This window comes from Anopheles darlingi, chromosome X (genome assembly GCF_943734745.1).
Source record: "Anopheles darlingi chromosome X, idAnoDarlMG_H_01, whole genome shotgun sequence".
Classification (NCBI taxonomy): domain Eukaryota; kingdom Metazoa; phylum Arthropoda; class Insecta; order Diptera; family Culicidae; genus Anopheles; species Anopheles darlingi.
Window position 1 is genome coordinate 7,873,871 of NC_064873.1, and position 14,228 is coordinate 7,888,098.

Here is a 14,228-nt window from a genome sequence, read left to right on the forward strand (position 1 = left end):
ATTCCTGATCCTGGGCGCTCGCCGTTGCCGGCTTCTCATCCTCCGTGTGTTGTGCCGGAGCAATCGTAGTCGGGCGTTGTGCTGGTTCCGATTCTTCCGATTCTTCCGCCTCATCGAACTTCTCCTGTTCCTGCACTTCAGCGTCGGCAGCTGGCGCCACGCTGGTCGTCGCCGCCAGATCGGCCACATGCTCATCCGTCACAGCCTGCACGGTCACTTCCGAGTCACGCTCCGTGGTGGTGGTGGTGGTGGTGGTGGCTGGTGCCGATGGTGCGACTGGCGCATCTGCCTCGACCTCCGGTTTCGGTTCCACTGCACCCTGCACCTCATCCTGTGGCACGCTGAACGACGGAGCGACCGTCGTCGTACCTTCCTCCGCTTCCTCCGCGTCAGCGTCATGGGCGACCGACGGCTTCGTGGTAGTCACCGGCACACTGACGTCATCCTCGGTATCGTCAATCGTGGCATCATCCTCATGCTTGTCCTCGTCCTCGTCATCAGTAGAGTCGGCGTGAGCGAGCGGTACCTTGGTGGTAGCCAGCTCGTCCTCCTCCTTCTTCACCGGTGCAACAGTCGTACGGATTGGTGCCTCCTCCTCCTTCTCATCATCATCTCCCTTCTGCTGTTCGGTTTCGTCCGCCTCGGCGGGGAAGGTGGGTTTGTCGTCCTTGTCATCGCTAATGGCCGCCGCCTCGGTGGTGCTCTGTTCCTCGCCACCTCGGGTTTGCGTTGCCTCCGTGACGTCACGCTCTGGTTCTGGCTCGTCCGCGACAGGCGTAGTGGCGACGGCAACGTCCTCACGGTCCTGTTCCTTGTTCGGCTCATCACCGGTTGACGTCTGATCGGCCGTCGCTACATGGGTTTCGATCGGTTCCTGCTCATCCGCTGCCGGAGCGACCGTGGTCGTCACCTGCTCATCCGCTGCTGTCACTACTCCGCGGACCGTGGTCGTCACTTCATCGGACTCTGGCTGAACCTGAGGCTCATCGGATTCGCGCTCTGGTTCGTCCTGCTCGCTGCTCGGTGCACCGGTAGTGACCGCTGGCAGTAGCTCCTCCGAAATCGCATCCTGTTCTTGGGCGAACGTCTTCGTGGGTTCGGTGCTCGGCACTTCCGTTATCGGTGTCACCGATGCTTGCTCTACCTTCTCGTCCTGCTCCTTCATGGCCGGTGCCGCAGTCGTTTCCGTTTCGATTTCATCATCCACCGGGAATGGTGCCGGTTTCGGTTTGGCCTCTTCGATCGTTGGCTTCACGACCGGCTTGGTCACCTCCGGAACAGCCGGAGTCACCTCCTGGACGTCAGCCTCGATTTCGTTGCTCGAAACGTCATCGACATCGATCGATGCATCGTCCTGCACCTTAGCACCGGTTGTCGTGGTGGTGGTGGTGGTGGTGGTGGTCGTTGTCGTCGTTGTTGTCGTCGGTACCGTCTCGGTGCGAGTGGTCGAGGTCTGCTGCTCCTGCTCTTCGGCATCCTGCTTCACCTGATTGTCGGACTCGATCGGACTGACCGTACCCTGGGGCGTGGCGTCTGTTGGCATCGGGATCGGAACGGCAGCTGGTCGCTCTTCCTTCTCGGTCACCTCATCGACCGTCGGTTTCACGATCGGCTCGTCAGCATCGGCATAATCGTCGACCGGGAAGTGGATGGTGTGGTCCTTCTCCGGCAGCCCAGCGATCGCGTTGATCAGATTGTCATCGTCCGTGTCCAGCACCGGATCCCAGAGCCCTTGCTCCTGTTCCTGCTCCTGTTCCTGTTCCGCTGCCGGTTTCGGTTTCGGTTCCTGGACAATCTGGTCATCCTGCACAGCCGGTCGCACAATGGGCTTCTCCTGCTCCTCATTCTCATCGCCACGGAATCCAATCGAACCATCGGCAGCGGTGGCCGCTACCGTCGTTGTTGTAGTCGTCGCTGGTGCCGCAGTGCTCGTGCTCTCTACCGGAACCGTGGTCTTCTGATGCTCCTGCTCCAGTTCCGGTGCGTCTGTTTTGCGTACAGGTCCGGCCTGTTGGCCTTCATCGTCCGCGTTCTCGACGTCATCGTCATGGGCATCGTCGCTCACCGGAACGGCAGTCGTTGCTGCCGGTTCGTTGCTGTTGACCGCTGGCTCCGAGGTGACAATCGCTTCCGTGGTGTGGCGCTCCGGCGTCATCGTTACCGCGCTCTCATCGCGCTCGGTAACGTTCGGTACGTTCGGCTCTTCGGTCTTCTCGTTGGTGGCGCTCGATGGTGCGCTCGTCGTAATGTGCGGCTCACCGTGATCGTACAGCTGTTCCTGCTCCTGGTCCTGCTCCTGGTCTACCACCGTCGTCATCGAAGCGACCGTGGCGACTGGCTTCTTCGTATAGAGTGCCTGCTGCTGCTGCGGTTCCGTAGTCGACTCATCCTGCTCCTCCGGTTGATCCTGCTCCACCTCCGCTGGTACGATCTGGTTCGTCTGCTCGTCACGGTCCCGGTTCTCGTCCTCATCCTGAATCGGTGCGTCGGTGGTTTCGGCTGGTCGCTGTGGTGTCGCTAGCGTTGATGTGCTGCCGGTCTCGGCCAATCGCTGCGTTACCTGCTCATCGGACTCCTGGAATGTCGCACGTACCGTCGTTGGTACCTGCTGTTCCTCATCAGCGTTCTCCTGGTCCTCCTTATCCTCGTCCTGAGCCGGTACCGAACGCGTAGTGGTCGGAGTCTCGTCGGCGCTGATATCCGGAGCCCCGGTGAAGCTCACCTGCACCTCAGGCTCGTGCTCGTCCTGTTCGATCGTGCGCACCGTCGTCACATCCTGCTCCTTCACTGGCTTTTGGTCTTCGAGCGGCTCCTGCTCCTCCTCATCGGCGATCACACCGACTGTGACGTCAGCGTTTGTATTTGTCGTGGCTGCCACCGGTGCTGTGGTAGTCGGTGCCGTTGTACGATCCTTCTCCTGCTCGCTGCTCGCGCCTGGTGTGGTCTGGTGTGACTCATGGTCGGCTTCGGTCGGCTCGGCCAACTCCTCATCAGCTTCATCGGCCTCAACGATCGTCTGCTGTTTGTCGGTGGCACTCGGTTGCTCATCGTACTTCTGTGTGGACGTGGGCTCGGTGGCGGCTGCGGCAGTGGCGCTAGTGAACGACTCATCCTGCTCTGGCACGGCCGCGATGGGCGATACCGTCGGTTTGCTCTGTTCCTCTTCCACTTCCTCACTCGCCTCGTCTTGCTCCTTTACTTCATTGTCCTCCTCACGGATCACTTCAGTCGTGTGGGCTGTCGGTGAAGCTGGTGCTGAGGTCGTACTGAGGATGATCTCCTCCTCATCGTACTGCGGTGTCGTTGGTCGGTGGCCGGCAAACAAGTTGATGTTCTGTTCGTGCTGTTCGTCAAACGCCGGTTTCTGTGGGTGCGCTGGCTTCGTCAACACCTCGTCGTCATCCACGTCGTCCCAGCTGCCGGAATCGCTCTCTGGTCGATGCTGTTCCTGCTCCGACGCATCACTATCCGCGTCATCCTCCTTCTCCTCCTCCGCCGTCGTTGCCGAGATCGCTTCGGTCGAGCTACTGGTGGCCGCATTGCTTGCAGCGGACGACGACGACGACGTCGACGTCGAACCGGCTTCATCGCTCTCCGTGGTCACATCGTTAGCGGCGGCCGACGAGTCCTTGTCCTGCTCGTCCTCTTCCACCTCCTCCTCACCCGTCTCGTCGGTAGTTTCGGCCGTTTCATCCTTCTCCTCGGAGATCACCGTCGTCGGGCTGCTGACACTGGGTGTCGTCGTCGTCGACGTCGTCGTCGGGACTGGAACCTTCGCTGGGCAGCTGTACCCTGGACAGCACTCACCGGGGAGCGTCGCCTTCGGCGTACAGTCGTCACTCGGTGCAGCCTCACACTTGACCATCTCGCAGTGGACGATACTGTTGGTGCAGCGGCACGCCACCTGACACTTGCCGGTCGGTGGTACCGGCTCGCCGTTACCGTACGTCGTACCCTCGATCAGACAGTCACCCTCACCGGGGATGGCCTCCGGGAACAGTCGATCCGGTTGCGTTTCCACCTGCTCCTCACCGCCAGCATCCTCGTCCTCGTCCTGCTCGGTCGGTTCGTGAGCTGGCGCCCCGTGTTGCTGCTCCTGCTGGTGTACCACCTCCTCCTGCTCCTCCTCGGTATCATCCAGCGGTATGACTGTGTTCATTTCAACCGGTTCGTCTAGATCGACGTGCGGCACCGAGGCGTCATCCTCCTTACGATCACCGAACTCGGGCGTGCGGATTGTCGTTGTCGTCGAGGACGAGGCTGGCGTTGTCTCGTCCAGCACATGCGAATCAACCTCCAGTGGTACGCTCGAGACGATCTCGTCTGCTGGTGGTTCTGGCGTGGTTCCGGTGCTGGTCTGGAGTGTCGTGTCATCTGACGGCACGGACGACGGTACCGGTGGCAGCTCCGTCACTACAACGGCCGGTGGTAGCTCCACAAAGTCCTGCTCCTTGTCCGGTTGATCGTCCGCCTTGTTGGCTGCCTCCTTCGGTCGGCTCTCTGTCGTTGTTGCTGGCTGCTCGATTGGTGCGTTTGTCGTGTGCTGTTCCTGTTGCTCCTCGTCCTGGTGCTGTGGGCGCACTGTCGTCGTTGCGGCCGCAGTCTCATCATCGCGCTCCGGTTGGTGGTGTTCCGGTTTAAGGCTCTGTTGATGCTGATCGTCGATTTCATTTTCCTGATCATCGGCCGTCAGTTGCGGTTGCGCCGTCGTCACCTGCTCACCGTCCTCATGCGGCTCTGCGTCTGCCGCGGTGGCGGTGGTGGCCTTCGGTGTCTCTTCGGTTTGCTCCGCATCGTCGAAGGATCCCTTCTGCGCATCCGTGAACTCGACATCGTCATCAATCTCTGGCACGTGCGTCTCATCGTGCTCCTGAACGTCGTCGTCGCCGCTGGTCGGTGCGGCAGCCGTAGTCGGTGCGTCGTGAGCCTCGGTCTCTACCTTCGATTTTGTCGTTTGCTGCTCCTCCTTCTCGTCAGCGTCGCTCACAGTCTCATCCTGATGCACAGCCACGTGTTCCTCGTCGGTCGGAGCATCCTGTTCCGGAGTCGCCTGCTCGCTGACGTCAGCGGACGTCGCCGTGGTCGGAACATCATCACTCGATACGGAGCGCACAGTCGTCGAGACTCGTTGTACCTCTTCGTCGGCCGGTGCAACCGTGGTGCTGCTACGGTCATCGTGCTGCTGCTGCTGCTGATCATCCCGTTCCGGTTCCGTCTGCTCATCCGCCGTACGCTCCGTCGTCGTCAGATGATCTGCTGCAGCGTCGACAACCTGCTGCTTCTCCGTCGCCTGCTCCTGCTCATCGGAATCATCATCGTGATCTTGAGCGTCTTCGAACTGGGGCACAACGTGCTGCTGCTGCTGCTGCTCCTCTTCTTCGTCCTGCTCTTGCTCTTTCTCGTCCTTTACCGGCTCGTCTTGTTCGTTGTGCACTGGGCGCTTGGTGGTGGTGGTGGTGGTGGTGGTGGTGTCGAACGACACCGGTGCTTCCGGTTCCTGTACGCTCTGCTGCTCCTCGCCATCGTCATCGTTCTCGAACGTTGGCTTCACCGAGGTTGACTCCGTTGACTTTTCGCCGTCGAGCTCGTGGACTGGATCCTGTTCTGGCTTGAGGTGCTGCTGCTGCTCCTCGTCCTCCTTCTCCTCCTCCTCGATGTTGTCGTCGTGCGCTACAGCCGTGGTCGGTGGAAGACCAGTCGTCGCAGTCGCCGCCAGCTGATCCAGGGCACCACCATCACAGATGTACTTGTCCGGGCAGCACTGGCCGGCTGCCGGTGGCAAGGCCGTACAGTTCTTGTTCTCGTTCTCCAGCGGTGTACCGCACTCCTGCACCGCGCATACGATCTTGCCACGCATGCAGTAGCAGTGTTCGCACGGTTTATCCGTCATGATCAGCGCACCCTCGGCGTACGTCTCACCGTTGTGCACGCAATCCGACGACTCGTCGGTGCTCGGTGCCATCGTCGTGGTAAGGATGAAACCGGGCGTCGGCCGAACCGTGGTCGTACTTTCGTCCTCCAACACGAGCGTCGTATCCTTGTCGTGATCTGTGTGTGTGTGGGCAAAAGGTGGTTCAGTGGTTCCCGGTTAGTAATCGGTTCGGGCCATCAGTAGCTAGTAATCGGGCACTATCGGACACTTACCGCAGTCGTATCGCACGGGACAGCAGACACCCTTGTTGTAGATCGGCTCGCAGCCATCGATATGCAGCGTACACTCTTGCATCACGCACGTCGTCATGTTGCGGATGCAGTAGCACAGTTCGCACGGCTTCTGCGGGTTCGACGGGACCTACACGGACAAGAGAGAGTGAGAGGAGGGAGTGCGGATTGAGCGTTAAGCGTCCTGTCGAGTGTCTTAAACACCTTACCTGTGCACCTTCCGGATAGTAGCGTCCATGGATCGAGCAGCCGTACTGGTCGAGGGCACCGATCTGCGTGTCACCGGCCGCACCGAGCGCGGTCGAGTCGGGGTTGGCCGTCGTCTGGTGATCGACCAGCTGCACCTCGACCTCCGGGCAGGTGATGACCGGGCAGCACTGGTCCTCGCGCTTCTCGATCGTGCAGTCCTGCCCGATGGCCTTGGTGAACGGGCACACGCGCAGATAGCACATCAGCATGCGATCGTGGCACGTACAGTTCAGGCACGGTTCGTTCGTCATGATGCGGTCGCCCTCGCCGTAGTGGTTGTAGTTGTAGTAGCATCCGGTCGATTCACCATACGTTTCCAGCTCGGTCTGATCGCTCTCGTACATAGGGGCTGCGTGCGCGTGTTTGTGTGCGATGACGATGATGAAGAAGCGATGAATGAAAAGGAGAATGACGGAAGAAATGAATGCAATGCAATTGCCGTGACTATTTTGCGTTGCCGCCACCGCCACCCCCACCCAACTGTCAATCAACTTCTGCTGCTTCTTGTCCTGCTTCCTATTCTTCCACCCAGCCCAGCCCAACCCAACTTCCTCCCTCTCATTCTGGCTCCCATCCCGGCCCCCATCCGTCACAAACTAAATCCCAAACAACGAAGGCTAACGCACGCAGGCCAGAGAAAGTCCAGTGTTTGGTGTCATATTCCGTGGAGCACTCCGCGGTACTCCATGATGCCGTCAAGTTTGGCCAAGGGCGTGGGCCCCTCCCTCCCTCCCTCCCTGGCTGCCCTTGGTGGCGTCGCTTCCTGGCTTCGCGCTGTCACTGGCAGCTCGCTGCAGCATCCGTCCTGCTGGGTAGCTGGAGCGGCACGCAAAGAATGCTGGGAATCGTTGCAGCCACAAATTCCACCAACAGTTCACACACAATGCAAGGTCTCTGCGCGCAAACAGGGGGCTACCACCGGTGCTAGGTCTGTCGGAATGGTGTGCGAATGGCCTTGCCATTAAAACCGCATATTGCGCACTGCACTCTGCGCTCGATTCGTCGTCACTGCCACCGCCTCCCCAGCCAAAAATTAAAAAAAAAACACCTTGTGACCTGACCTCCGCCCCCAATTCCCCATCGGAAACAGGGAAACGCTACGCGGAAGCACTGCTCCGGATGAGTGGCAGGCAGGCCGTTGATTTCGTTGATTCGACTACCTGTGTGTGTGTGTGTGTGTATCGCTCGCTGCCTGCTCAAGTTCAATATCTTGGTCTGTCACTCAGTCGTCATCATCATCCATGATCCATACTGATGCCGATTGCCCCCCGGGCTGGAGGTCACGCAAACTGACACAGATGGTGTCGTTCGGGACGTCGCCCGTTGCTAGGTTTGCTCCTTGGTGCCGCGAAGCGAAGCAGGGACCGGCTAAAAGGGACACCCAAGGCCCCACCTTACCCCTCCCTCCCTTCGGGTACTCGATATACACTCGGTGATTTCCCTCTTTTTTTGTCCACTCTCGCCTTGATCTCTCCACTCCGCTCGGCTTTCCGCTTCGGATAGCGCCGGAGTCGAGGCGGCGCGGCCCTGGGTGGGGACCTGGACGGACGGGATTGACAGTTTCATTCATTTTGATGTGTTTGCGATTGTTTGGCGACCGGGAAGTCCAATTTGTTCCAATAAATATTAATCCACAAATCACGTTACACCACTCTGACCTCCCCTCCTCCCACCTCTCCCCTTTTCCGGCCGAGGTCGCCTGATGAGGCCCATGAATCCTTGCAAGGTTCTCTGCGGAGCGTGCACCGGGTTCATGGACTCGTCCTCGTCCTCGTCCGTTCCCATAGGCCTATCGCGAAAGGGGATCCCGGAAGCAGGCACCAGGCCGTCTATTGGCCGGTTCCTTCTCAATAGTCGTCTTCTACTTCCTCTTATTAATTCACTGATGAAACGTAGGGGGGGGGGGGGGGGGGGAGGGAAGCTAATGAGGTAACCTGATCCAGGGCGACAACACCACCGCTAGCGCTCTAGGACGCTGCAGCCGAACCCCGACAGCTCGACTGTCAGCTGTCAGATCTTTAATTCATGAAACCCTCGGCCCTGCGCTCCCTGGTGGTCGTGGTGGTGATAGTGATGGTGGTGCGACAGGAGACTAATTGGAAGAACCAAGCAACGCACCGCAAAGCCCAGCGCAGAAGAGCAGACACACACACAGCAATTTCTTCCTTCCTTCCCCGTTCTTCCTTCTCTCCGTCCGTCCGTCCATTCGCACCTCGAATGAAATCTCGAATCCTCACACGAGGGTGACGAAAAGTCCCCGACCTTTCTTTTTCTTTTTTTTTCGGTTGTAATGGTGGTTGGTGGGTGGGAAGTGGGAGTGGGTGGGGTGTGTTCCCGCTCATCCATCTATCCAATCGCATCCAGGAAACCTTCTTCGCCTGTATGTGGACGTCAGGTCGGTCGGTCGGTCGGCGATGATTTATCTCGATAATGAACCAGCCGCCGCGGGCCGCCCCGCGGTTCTGGCCTTACAACTGGCTGTAAGGTCCGGTGCAACGGTACCTCTTCTCCCAGCCAGCCAGGAGTGTTGACCTACAAAGGTGCGGGACAGCAATGAACGAACGAACGAACGAACGGTCTGCGACTTGTGGCCAAGTCATGTCAACACCACACACCGGCACCGGCAGTCTATAGACGCTAGTGAGAGGGAGAGAGAGAGCCAAAGAGCCAAGCTGTCCGGGAGATGCGCTCTTTATGAGCTAATCTATATGAACGATTACGGCGCCCAAGACCTAAGGGCTCGATTCCCGAACCCCGTTTGTCGCGCCCGGGGGACGTGTTTCGCTTAATTAACAATAGACCGGCGGGCCCTGGCCCTCGGACTGAGGGCGGGCCGCCCGGCTCTTAAGTGCCAAATCCAGGGGTTTTACTTAGGGCAATGGCGTTACGCGCGGGAGAGATATTCGCTCGCTGGTGCGTGGCGAAGATGAAGATGCGATAATTTTAATTGACTTTGGGATTTGGCCAAACTGTCATTTCCTTCGCCGTGCGGTGTGTGTGTGCCTCGTCTCTCTTCCTCTCCCTCGAGGGATACGGGGCGAACGGGGCCCACTAATACAACAAAAACCCCCGGAATAGAACCGCATCCAAGTGGCAGAGTGGCTTTGCGGCAACAACAGTGCCACTTGCCTGGCGCACTGGCACTGGCTTGCGCCGGGGGAAGGGGAAGGGGATCCCCTATTTGTCATTGCGGATCATTGTCAGCTGCAGTGAAGGGTCCGCAAAGCCGCTGGCGAACCCAAACCCCACACCACAGCAGCCGGAGAAGCAGTGGAAGGCAGAAGTAGCTCGGCTCGGTAAAACCATACACACACACACGCACACACGTGCGGGGATGATTATTCGGCAGTTTTCGGGGACGGGGAAACCGACGTCTAGCGACCTCGCCGCCGTCATCGTCGTCATCGTCATCGTCGTCGTCGTTGTGGCAAGTACATTTGTCACCTTCCGTTTGCTACATTGAGGCTGCGTCTGGGGTGCGCGTACGTGTGCGTCATCAGCACACGTACACCCAAAACACATCCCAACTCATCCCATCCCACCGGTGGCCACAGAGATACCGCCGTCGCCGCCGTCGCCGCCGGCGGGCCTTTCTCCTTCTCTCCTTCGCACATTCGCCGCGCATTTCCCGTTCGCCCTCTGCGTGTGTGTGTGTTTGTGTGTGTGCGCTCTACCTCGAGCTTAGAGCCGGCCCCGAGACTAGCTGGGAGAAACTTGAGGCCCGCTCCGGGAGGCTTTTTGGGAGGCACGGGGATGAGAGCGAGCGCTGCGACCGCTGGTCCCGGTACCGTTAGGAAAACAACCACCGAGTAGGGCGAGCGTGTGCTGTGTGTGTGTGTGTGTGTGTCTGTCTGTTTTGTAAGTGTCATCCTCCTCCATCCGCGCGTCATTCTAGCGCGACGTACAACCCAAAATCTTACTTCCCATCCCATCATTCGGCGTGTGGAGAGAGAGGGAGAGCGGTCTTCGACGCAAGCAGCCCCCCAAAAACCAACCCCCTCCTCCGTTGACCACCCTTGGCAGTTAGTACCAAGCGAGAACATAACCTCATCGGTGACCAATCGGGTTCTGATACTGATTGTAGTGCTGCTTCTGCTGCTTGACCCTTGGCCCCTAATAGGACTTACCTCCGTTGGTGGTCGGAATGATGGTCGTCAGCGCCAGGGCTAGCACGAGGAGCACCATCGTGCCGATGTCGAGCCCGGGCAGGCTCGAACTCCTGATAATCATCCTGGATTCACCGTCCGCCAGCTAGTTGCTGCCAAGTGCTTCGCTGCCTAAGACTCGCCGCTTGTCGAGCTGTTTGAGAAAGGGAAGGGAGAGAAATGAGAGACGAGGAAGTGTGGTTAGTGCGCTGGTAGTGCTGGGAAAGGGCTCTGGATATATATATATGCACAGAGGGTGCACTTTGGCCTAATAATACATCTAGTGCGAGTGCGGCCAGTGCGGGGTGCGTGACCAATCTGTCAATCGGCCCACACACACACACACTGCGGAGGAAGTGAAGCGATGCGAGAAGAAGAACACTTGAGATAAATCGGCTGCTGAGTGGGTGGATGGGTGGTGCAAGGGTGTGTGTGTGTGGGTTGCCACTTCCGGAGACCGCGTTCCGTTCCCATGGTCAAGATCATCCCGGCATATACCCGCCCCCCCCCCCCCCTCCGGCCTCTTCATCCCAATTAGCTATCCAAACGCGCTGCAGTCATGCTGCAGCGCGCGTATGTGTGTGTGTGTGTGTGCGCAGAGGTCTATGATATGATAGTAGGTATTGGCTTCCCAGCTCCCAGCTCCCGGTCCCGGTGCCCGGTGCCGGAGCGGGTTGAACTAGCTAGATTACTTCATTATGCTAATAGGCAGACCGGTTGGCACTGGTCCTGGTGTGGCTGGTGGTGTCTGGATACCTGGTACCTGGTACCTGGCCTACCTACAAGCACAAGCCACGGTCCAGGTATTGGGGATGCGTGTGGAGTGAAGCCCGGGAGTGCAGTGCTGCCACCAAGCAGCAGCAGTGCCCGGGGGGAGGTGATTATTTTGAACAACATCAGGCCACGTCGATGACGCCATCTTCGCTCATCTACACTACGGTTTCTTCTTCTTCTTCATCATCATCTACTGCGACTTCTTCTTCCTCCTCCTCTTCTTCTTCTTCTGCTTCTTCTTCTTTCAATTCCATTTCCCACCTGCCGCTGGCCTGGCGTGAAGGTGATTAAGTCGAGCAGCAGCAGCAGCAGCAGCAGCATGCCAAGACAGCTACAGATGTTCCACGTCGCCTGGCAACTGGCTGGGATGGGAACCGGAGGCCGACGAAGAAGAGGTAGAAGAGGTAGAAGAGGTAGAAGAGGAAGAGGAAGAAGAAGAAGAGACCGGATAATCATCGCCTTTGCGCGCCTGGCCAACGCTCGGCGATACGCTGTGGCCATCGGCTGGCGGCCGATCTGGCTGGCTGGCTGGCTGGCTGGCCCGGGGAATGCCGTTAGATGAGCTGGAGCCCCCCTTCCCCCCCGAGGCACAAAACGCGCACAAACTGGAGCTCTCCAGAGTTTCTTCTCGCTCCCTCCCCGCCGGCGGGTTTTGCTGGGGTCCAAGGGTTTCCTGGGGTCCGGTGGCTCCCATGCTTTGCTCCCGGTCCAGTTTAGCTGGCAATCCCCTCCCCTCGGTACCCCACGGCAACTGAACCTTCTTCTTCTTCTGATTGCACGCGTCGGTGGCCCCGCTCGTGTGGACAGCGCTCGCGCGTGTGTGTGTGTGTGCGCCTGTGCTTCTTCTTCCACATGTGCGAAATGTGCTGTCCGGCTACCTGTCTGTGGCAGGCACCAGGCACCAGGCACCAGCAGTGGACCTGATGATGGCCATGATGATGGCCTGTTTGCAACGGTAACTAAATACTCTAATTTAACGGCACTTTGGCAGGCAATGGACACGGTTACTACTACTACTACTGCTACTACTACCACTACCTACGCTCGGACGGGTGTCGTGTGGACGATCGACGATCCTACTCTCCAGCCAGCCCCCAATCCCCTCTCTTTCTCTCGCTTGTTGGGAATGTGAGGCGTAGGCTCCTTGGGGCTATATAGTCCTCCATTACACGAGCGCGCGCGCGCTACACATTCTACGAGTTCTCCTTTCCCCGCTTCCCTTCTCGTTGCGTTAGCTCGTTTGCTACACCACCGCCAAACACTGCGTGCTTGTGGACGTGCTCTCGCTCTCTTTCTCTCCAGCGAAAGGCTACCAAATTCGGACCGAATCCTGTTCGAATCCGGGCGGCAATTGAAGGCCTCTTTGTGTGGCCTCCTGCAGCAGCGCCGCTTCGGATTGCCACAGCTTGCCTGTTCGTCTCGTTCGTTCGGTCGCAGAACGAACGTTTCTCCACGGGAAAGTGACCTGGAACGTCGATGACCTGATCCCTGGAACCTCACAATCAATCAGCCAATCAAGGTCCAGTTTGGTCAGCCATTAGGTCAGAGCCATCGTGTCAGAGCAGTCCGTGTGTCCGTGTGTGTGTGTGTGAGCTGGAGGAGCCGGAAGCCAATGACCGCTTGGTGGGCACTAGGCACTAGGCACGCTGCCCCGCTCTTGACTCATTCCGCTACACACACACAGTGCGTCAAACGTCAAAATGCCGCTCTTCAGCAGCAGCAGCAGCAGCAACAGCAGGGGCAATGAGGAGGGGAGTCTGGGTGTGCGTCAGCGCGCGCGCGCGCACACACCTGTGATGGACCTGAGACTGAAGCGTCTCAAGCGACACACACGGTGATAGACAGATCATCTGCCCTCCCCCAAAAAAAACAACAAAACAAAAAAAAAACAAAACAAAAATGAAGTTTGGTTGTCGCTGCCGCTGCTGCCGCTGCTGCCGCTGGTGTGGCGACCGTCCGTCCGTCGCTACGGGCTTTAAGTGGCAATATCCGCATGATGATGATGTACCACCTCGTTAAGGTGATGTGTGCGGTTTGTCTTTCGCATCGTCCGAGTCCGAGTCCGAGACCGAGTCCGAGCCGTGTGCTGCAGCTGCTGGACGGACTGGATGATGGGACTGGACTGGACACCGGTGGTGTTGGTGGTGGTGGTGATGTTTTTGCTGAGGACAAATGGCCGAGCGGCAGTGGAGCGGAGCGGAGAGGCACCGAGATATTAACGGTAACCACTACGTTCTGCTACCTGCCTCCTCCTCCTCCTTCTCTTCTTCTTTTTCTTCTTCTTCTTCTTCTTCATCTGCCACATCCTCTTCCCCCTTCCCCTTTTAATTCTTCCTTCCTTCTGCTTCTCATCAGCGTCTGCCCTGTCTAATGGTCGGACTCTTCGGAATCGGTGCGCAATTGCTGCTAGCTGGCTGGATGGCTGGCTGTGGCTGACGAGGAGGAGAAGGAGGATGGACACCAAGCAGTCCAAGCAGAAGCAGAAGCGCGCGCGCAAGCAGCAAGCGCAACGCAGATCGATTAGGCATCCGGCATCGGATTGCTTCCTCCTTGACTTCGGGGTTCGGGTGCCGTGGAAGGGCTTCCTTCCATACGGGGAGAGGGGGTGGCTCTGAGCTCTAGGGGCGGGGGGAGGCCTCCCGTAAGGCCAATGACAGTTCTGCGGTTAATTTGCGCGGTTCGAGCGTCCGTATATTAGCATTTTGGGGCTCTTCTCGTGCGGCCTAATTACGGTTTCTCTTCGACCGAGCGAGCGCGCGCGCGTGTGTGTATGTGTGTGTGAGTGTATAATTGAGACCCCCCCCTCCCCCCCGTCATGGCTCATCTTCTTAATTCCATGATCAGAAGCAGTACACACGAATGCGCGCAGGCGAGGCTCGAGGTTCGCGGCATTTGGCA

General features: G+C 58.6%; 1 protein-coding gene across 1 annotated transcript in view; it reads right to left on the reverse strand.

Annotated features, from left to right (window-relative positions):
- The window catches only part of LOC125957450 (titin homolog), a 37,977-nt gene that overhangs the window by 6,797 nt on the left and 16,952 nt on the right, over nucleotides 1-14,228 (reverse strand). Inside the window, exons 2-5 of the mRNA XM_049690160.1 lie at nucleotides 10,539-10,710; nucleotides 6,372-6,760; nucleotides 6,145-6,292; nucleotides 1-6,048 (exon numbers count right to left, since the gene is read on the reverse strand). The exon at nucleotides 1-6,048 is cut by the window's left edge and continues 2,227 nt beyond it. Coding sequence (XP_049546117.1) covers nucleotides 1-6,048; nucleotides 6,145-6,292; nucleotides 6,372-6,760; nucleotides 10,539-10,641 — 6,688 coding nt within the window. The 5' untranslated portion in view covers nucleotides 10,642-10,710. The remainder of the gene's footprint in view (nucleotides 6,049-6,144; nucleotides 6,293-6,371; nucleotides 6,761-10,538; nucleotides 10,711-14,228) is intronic.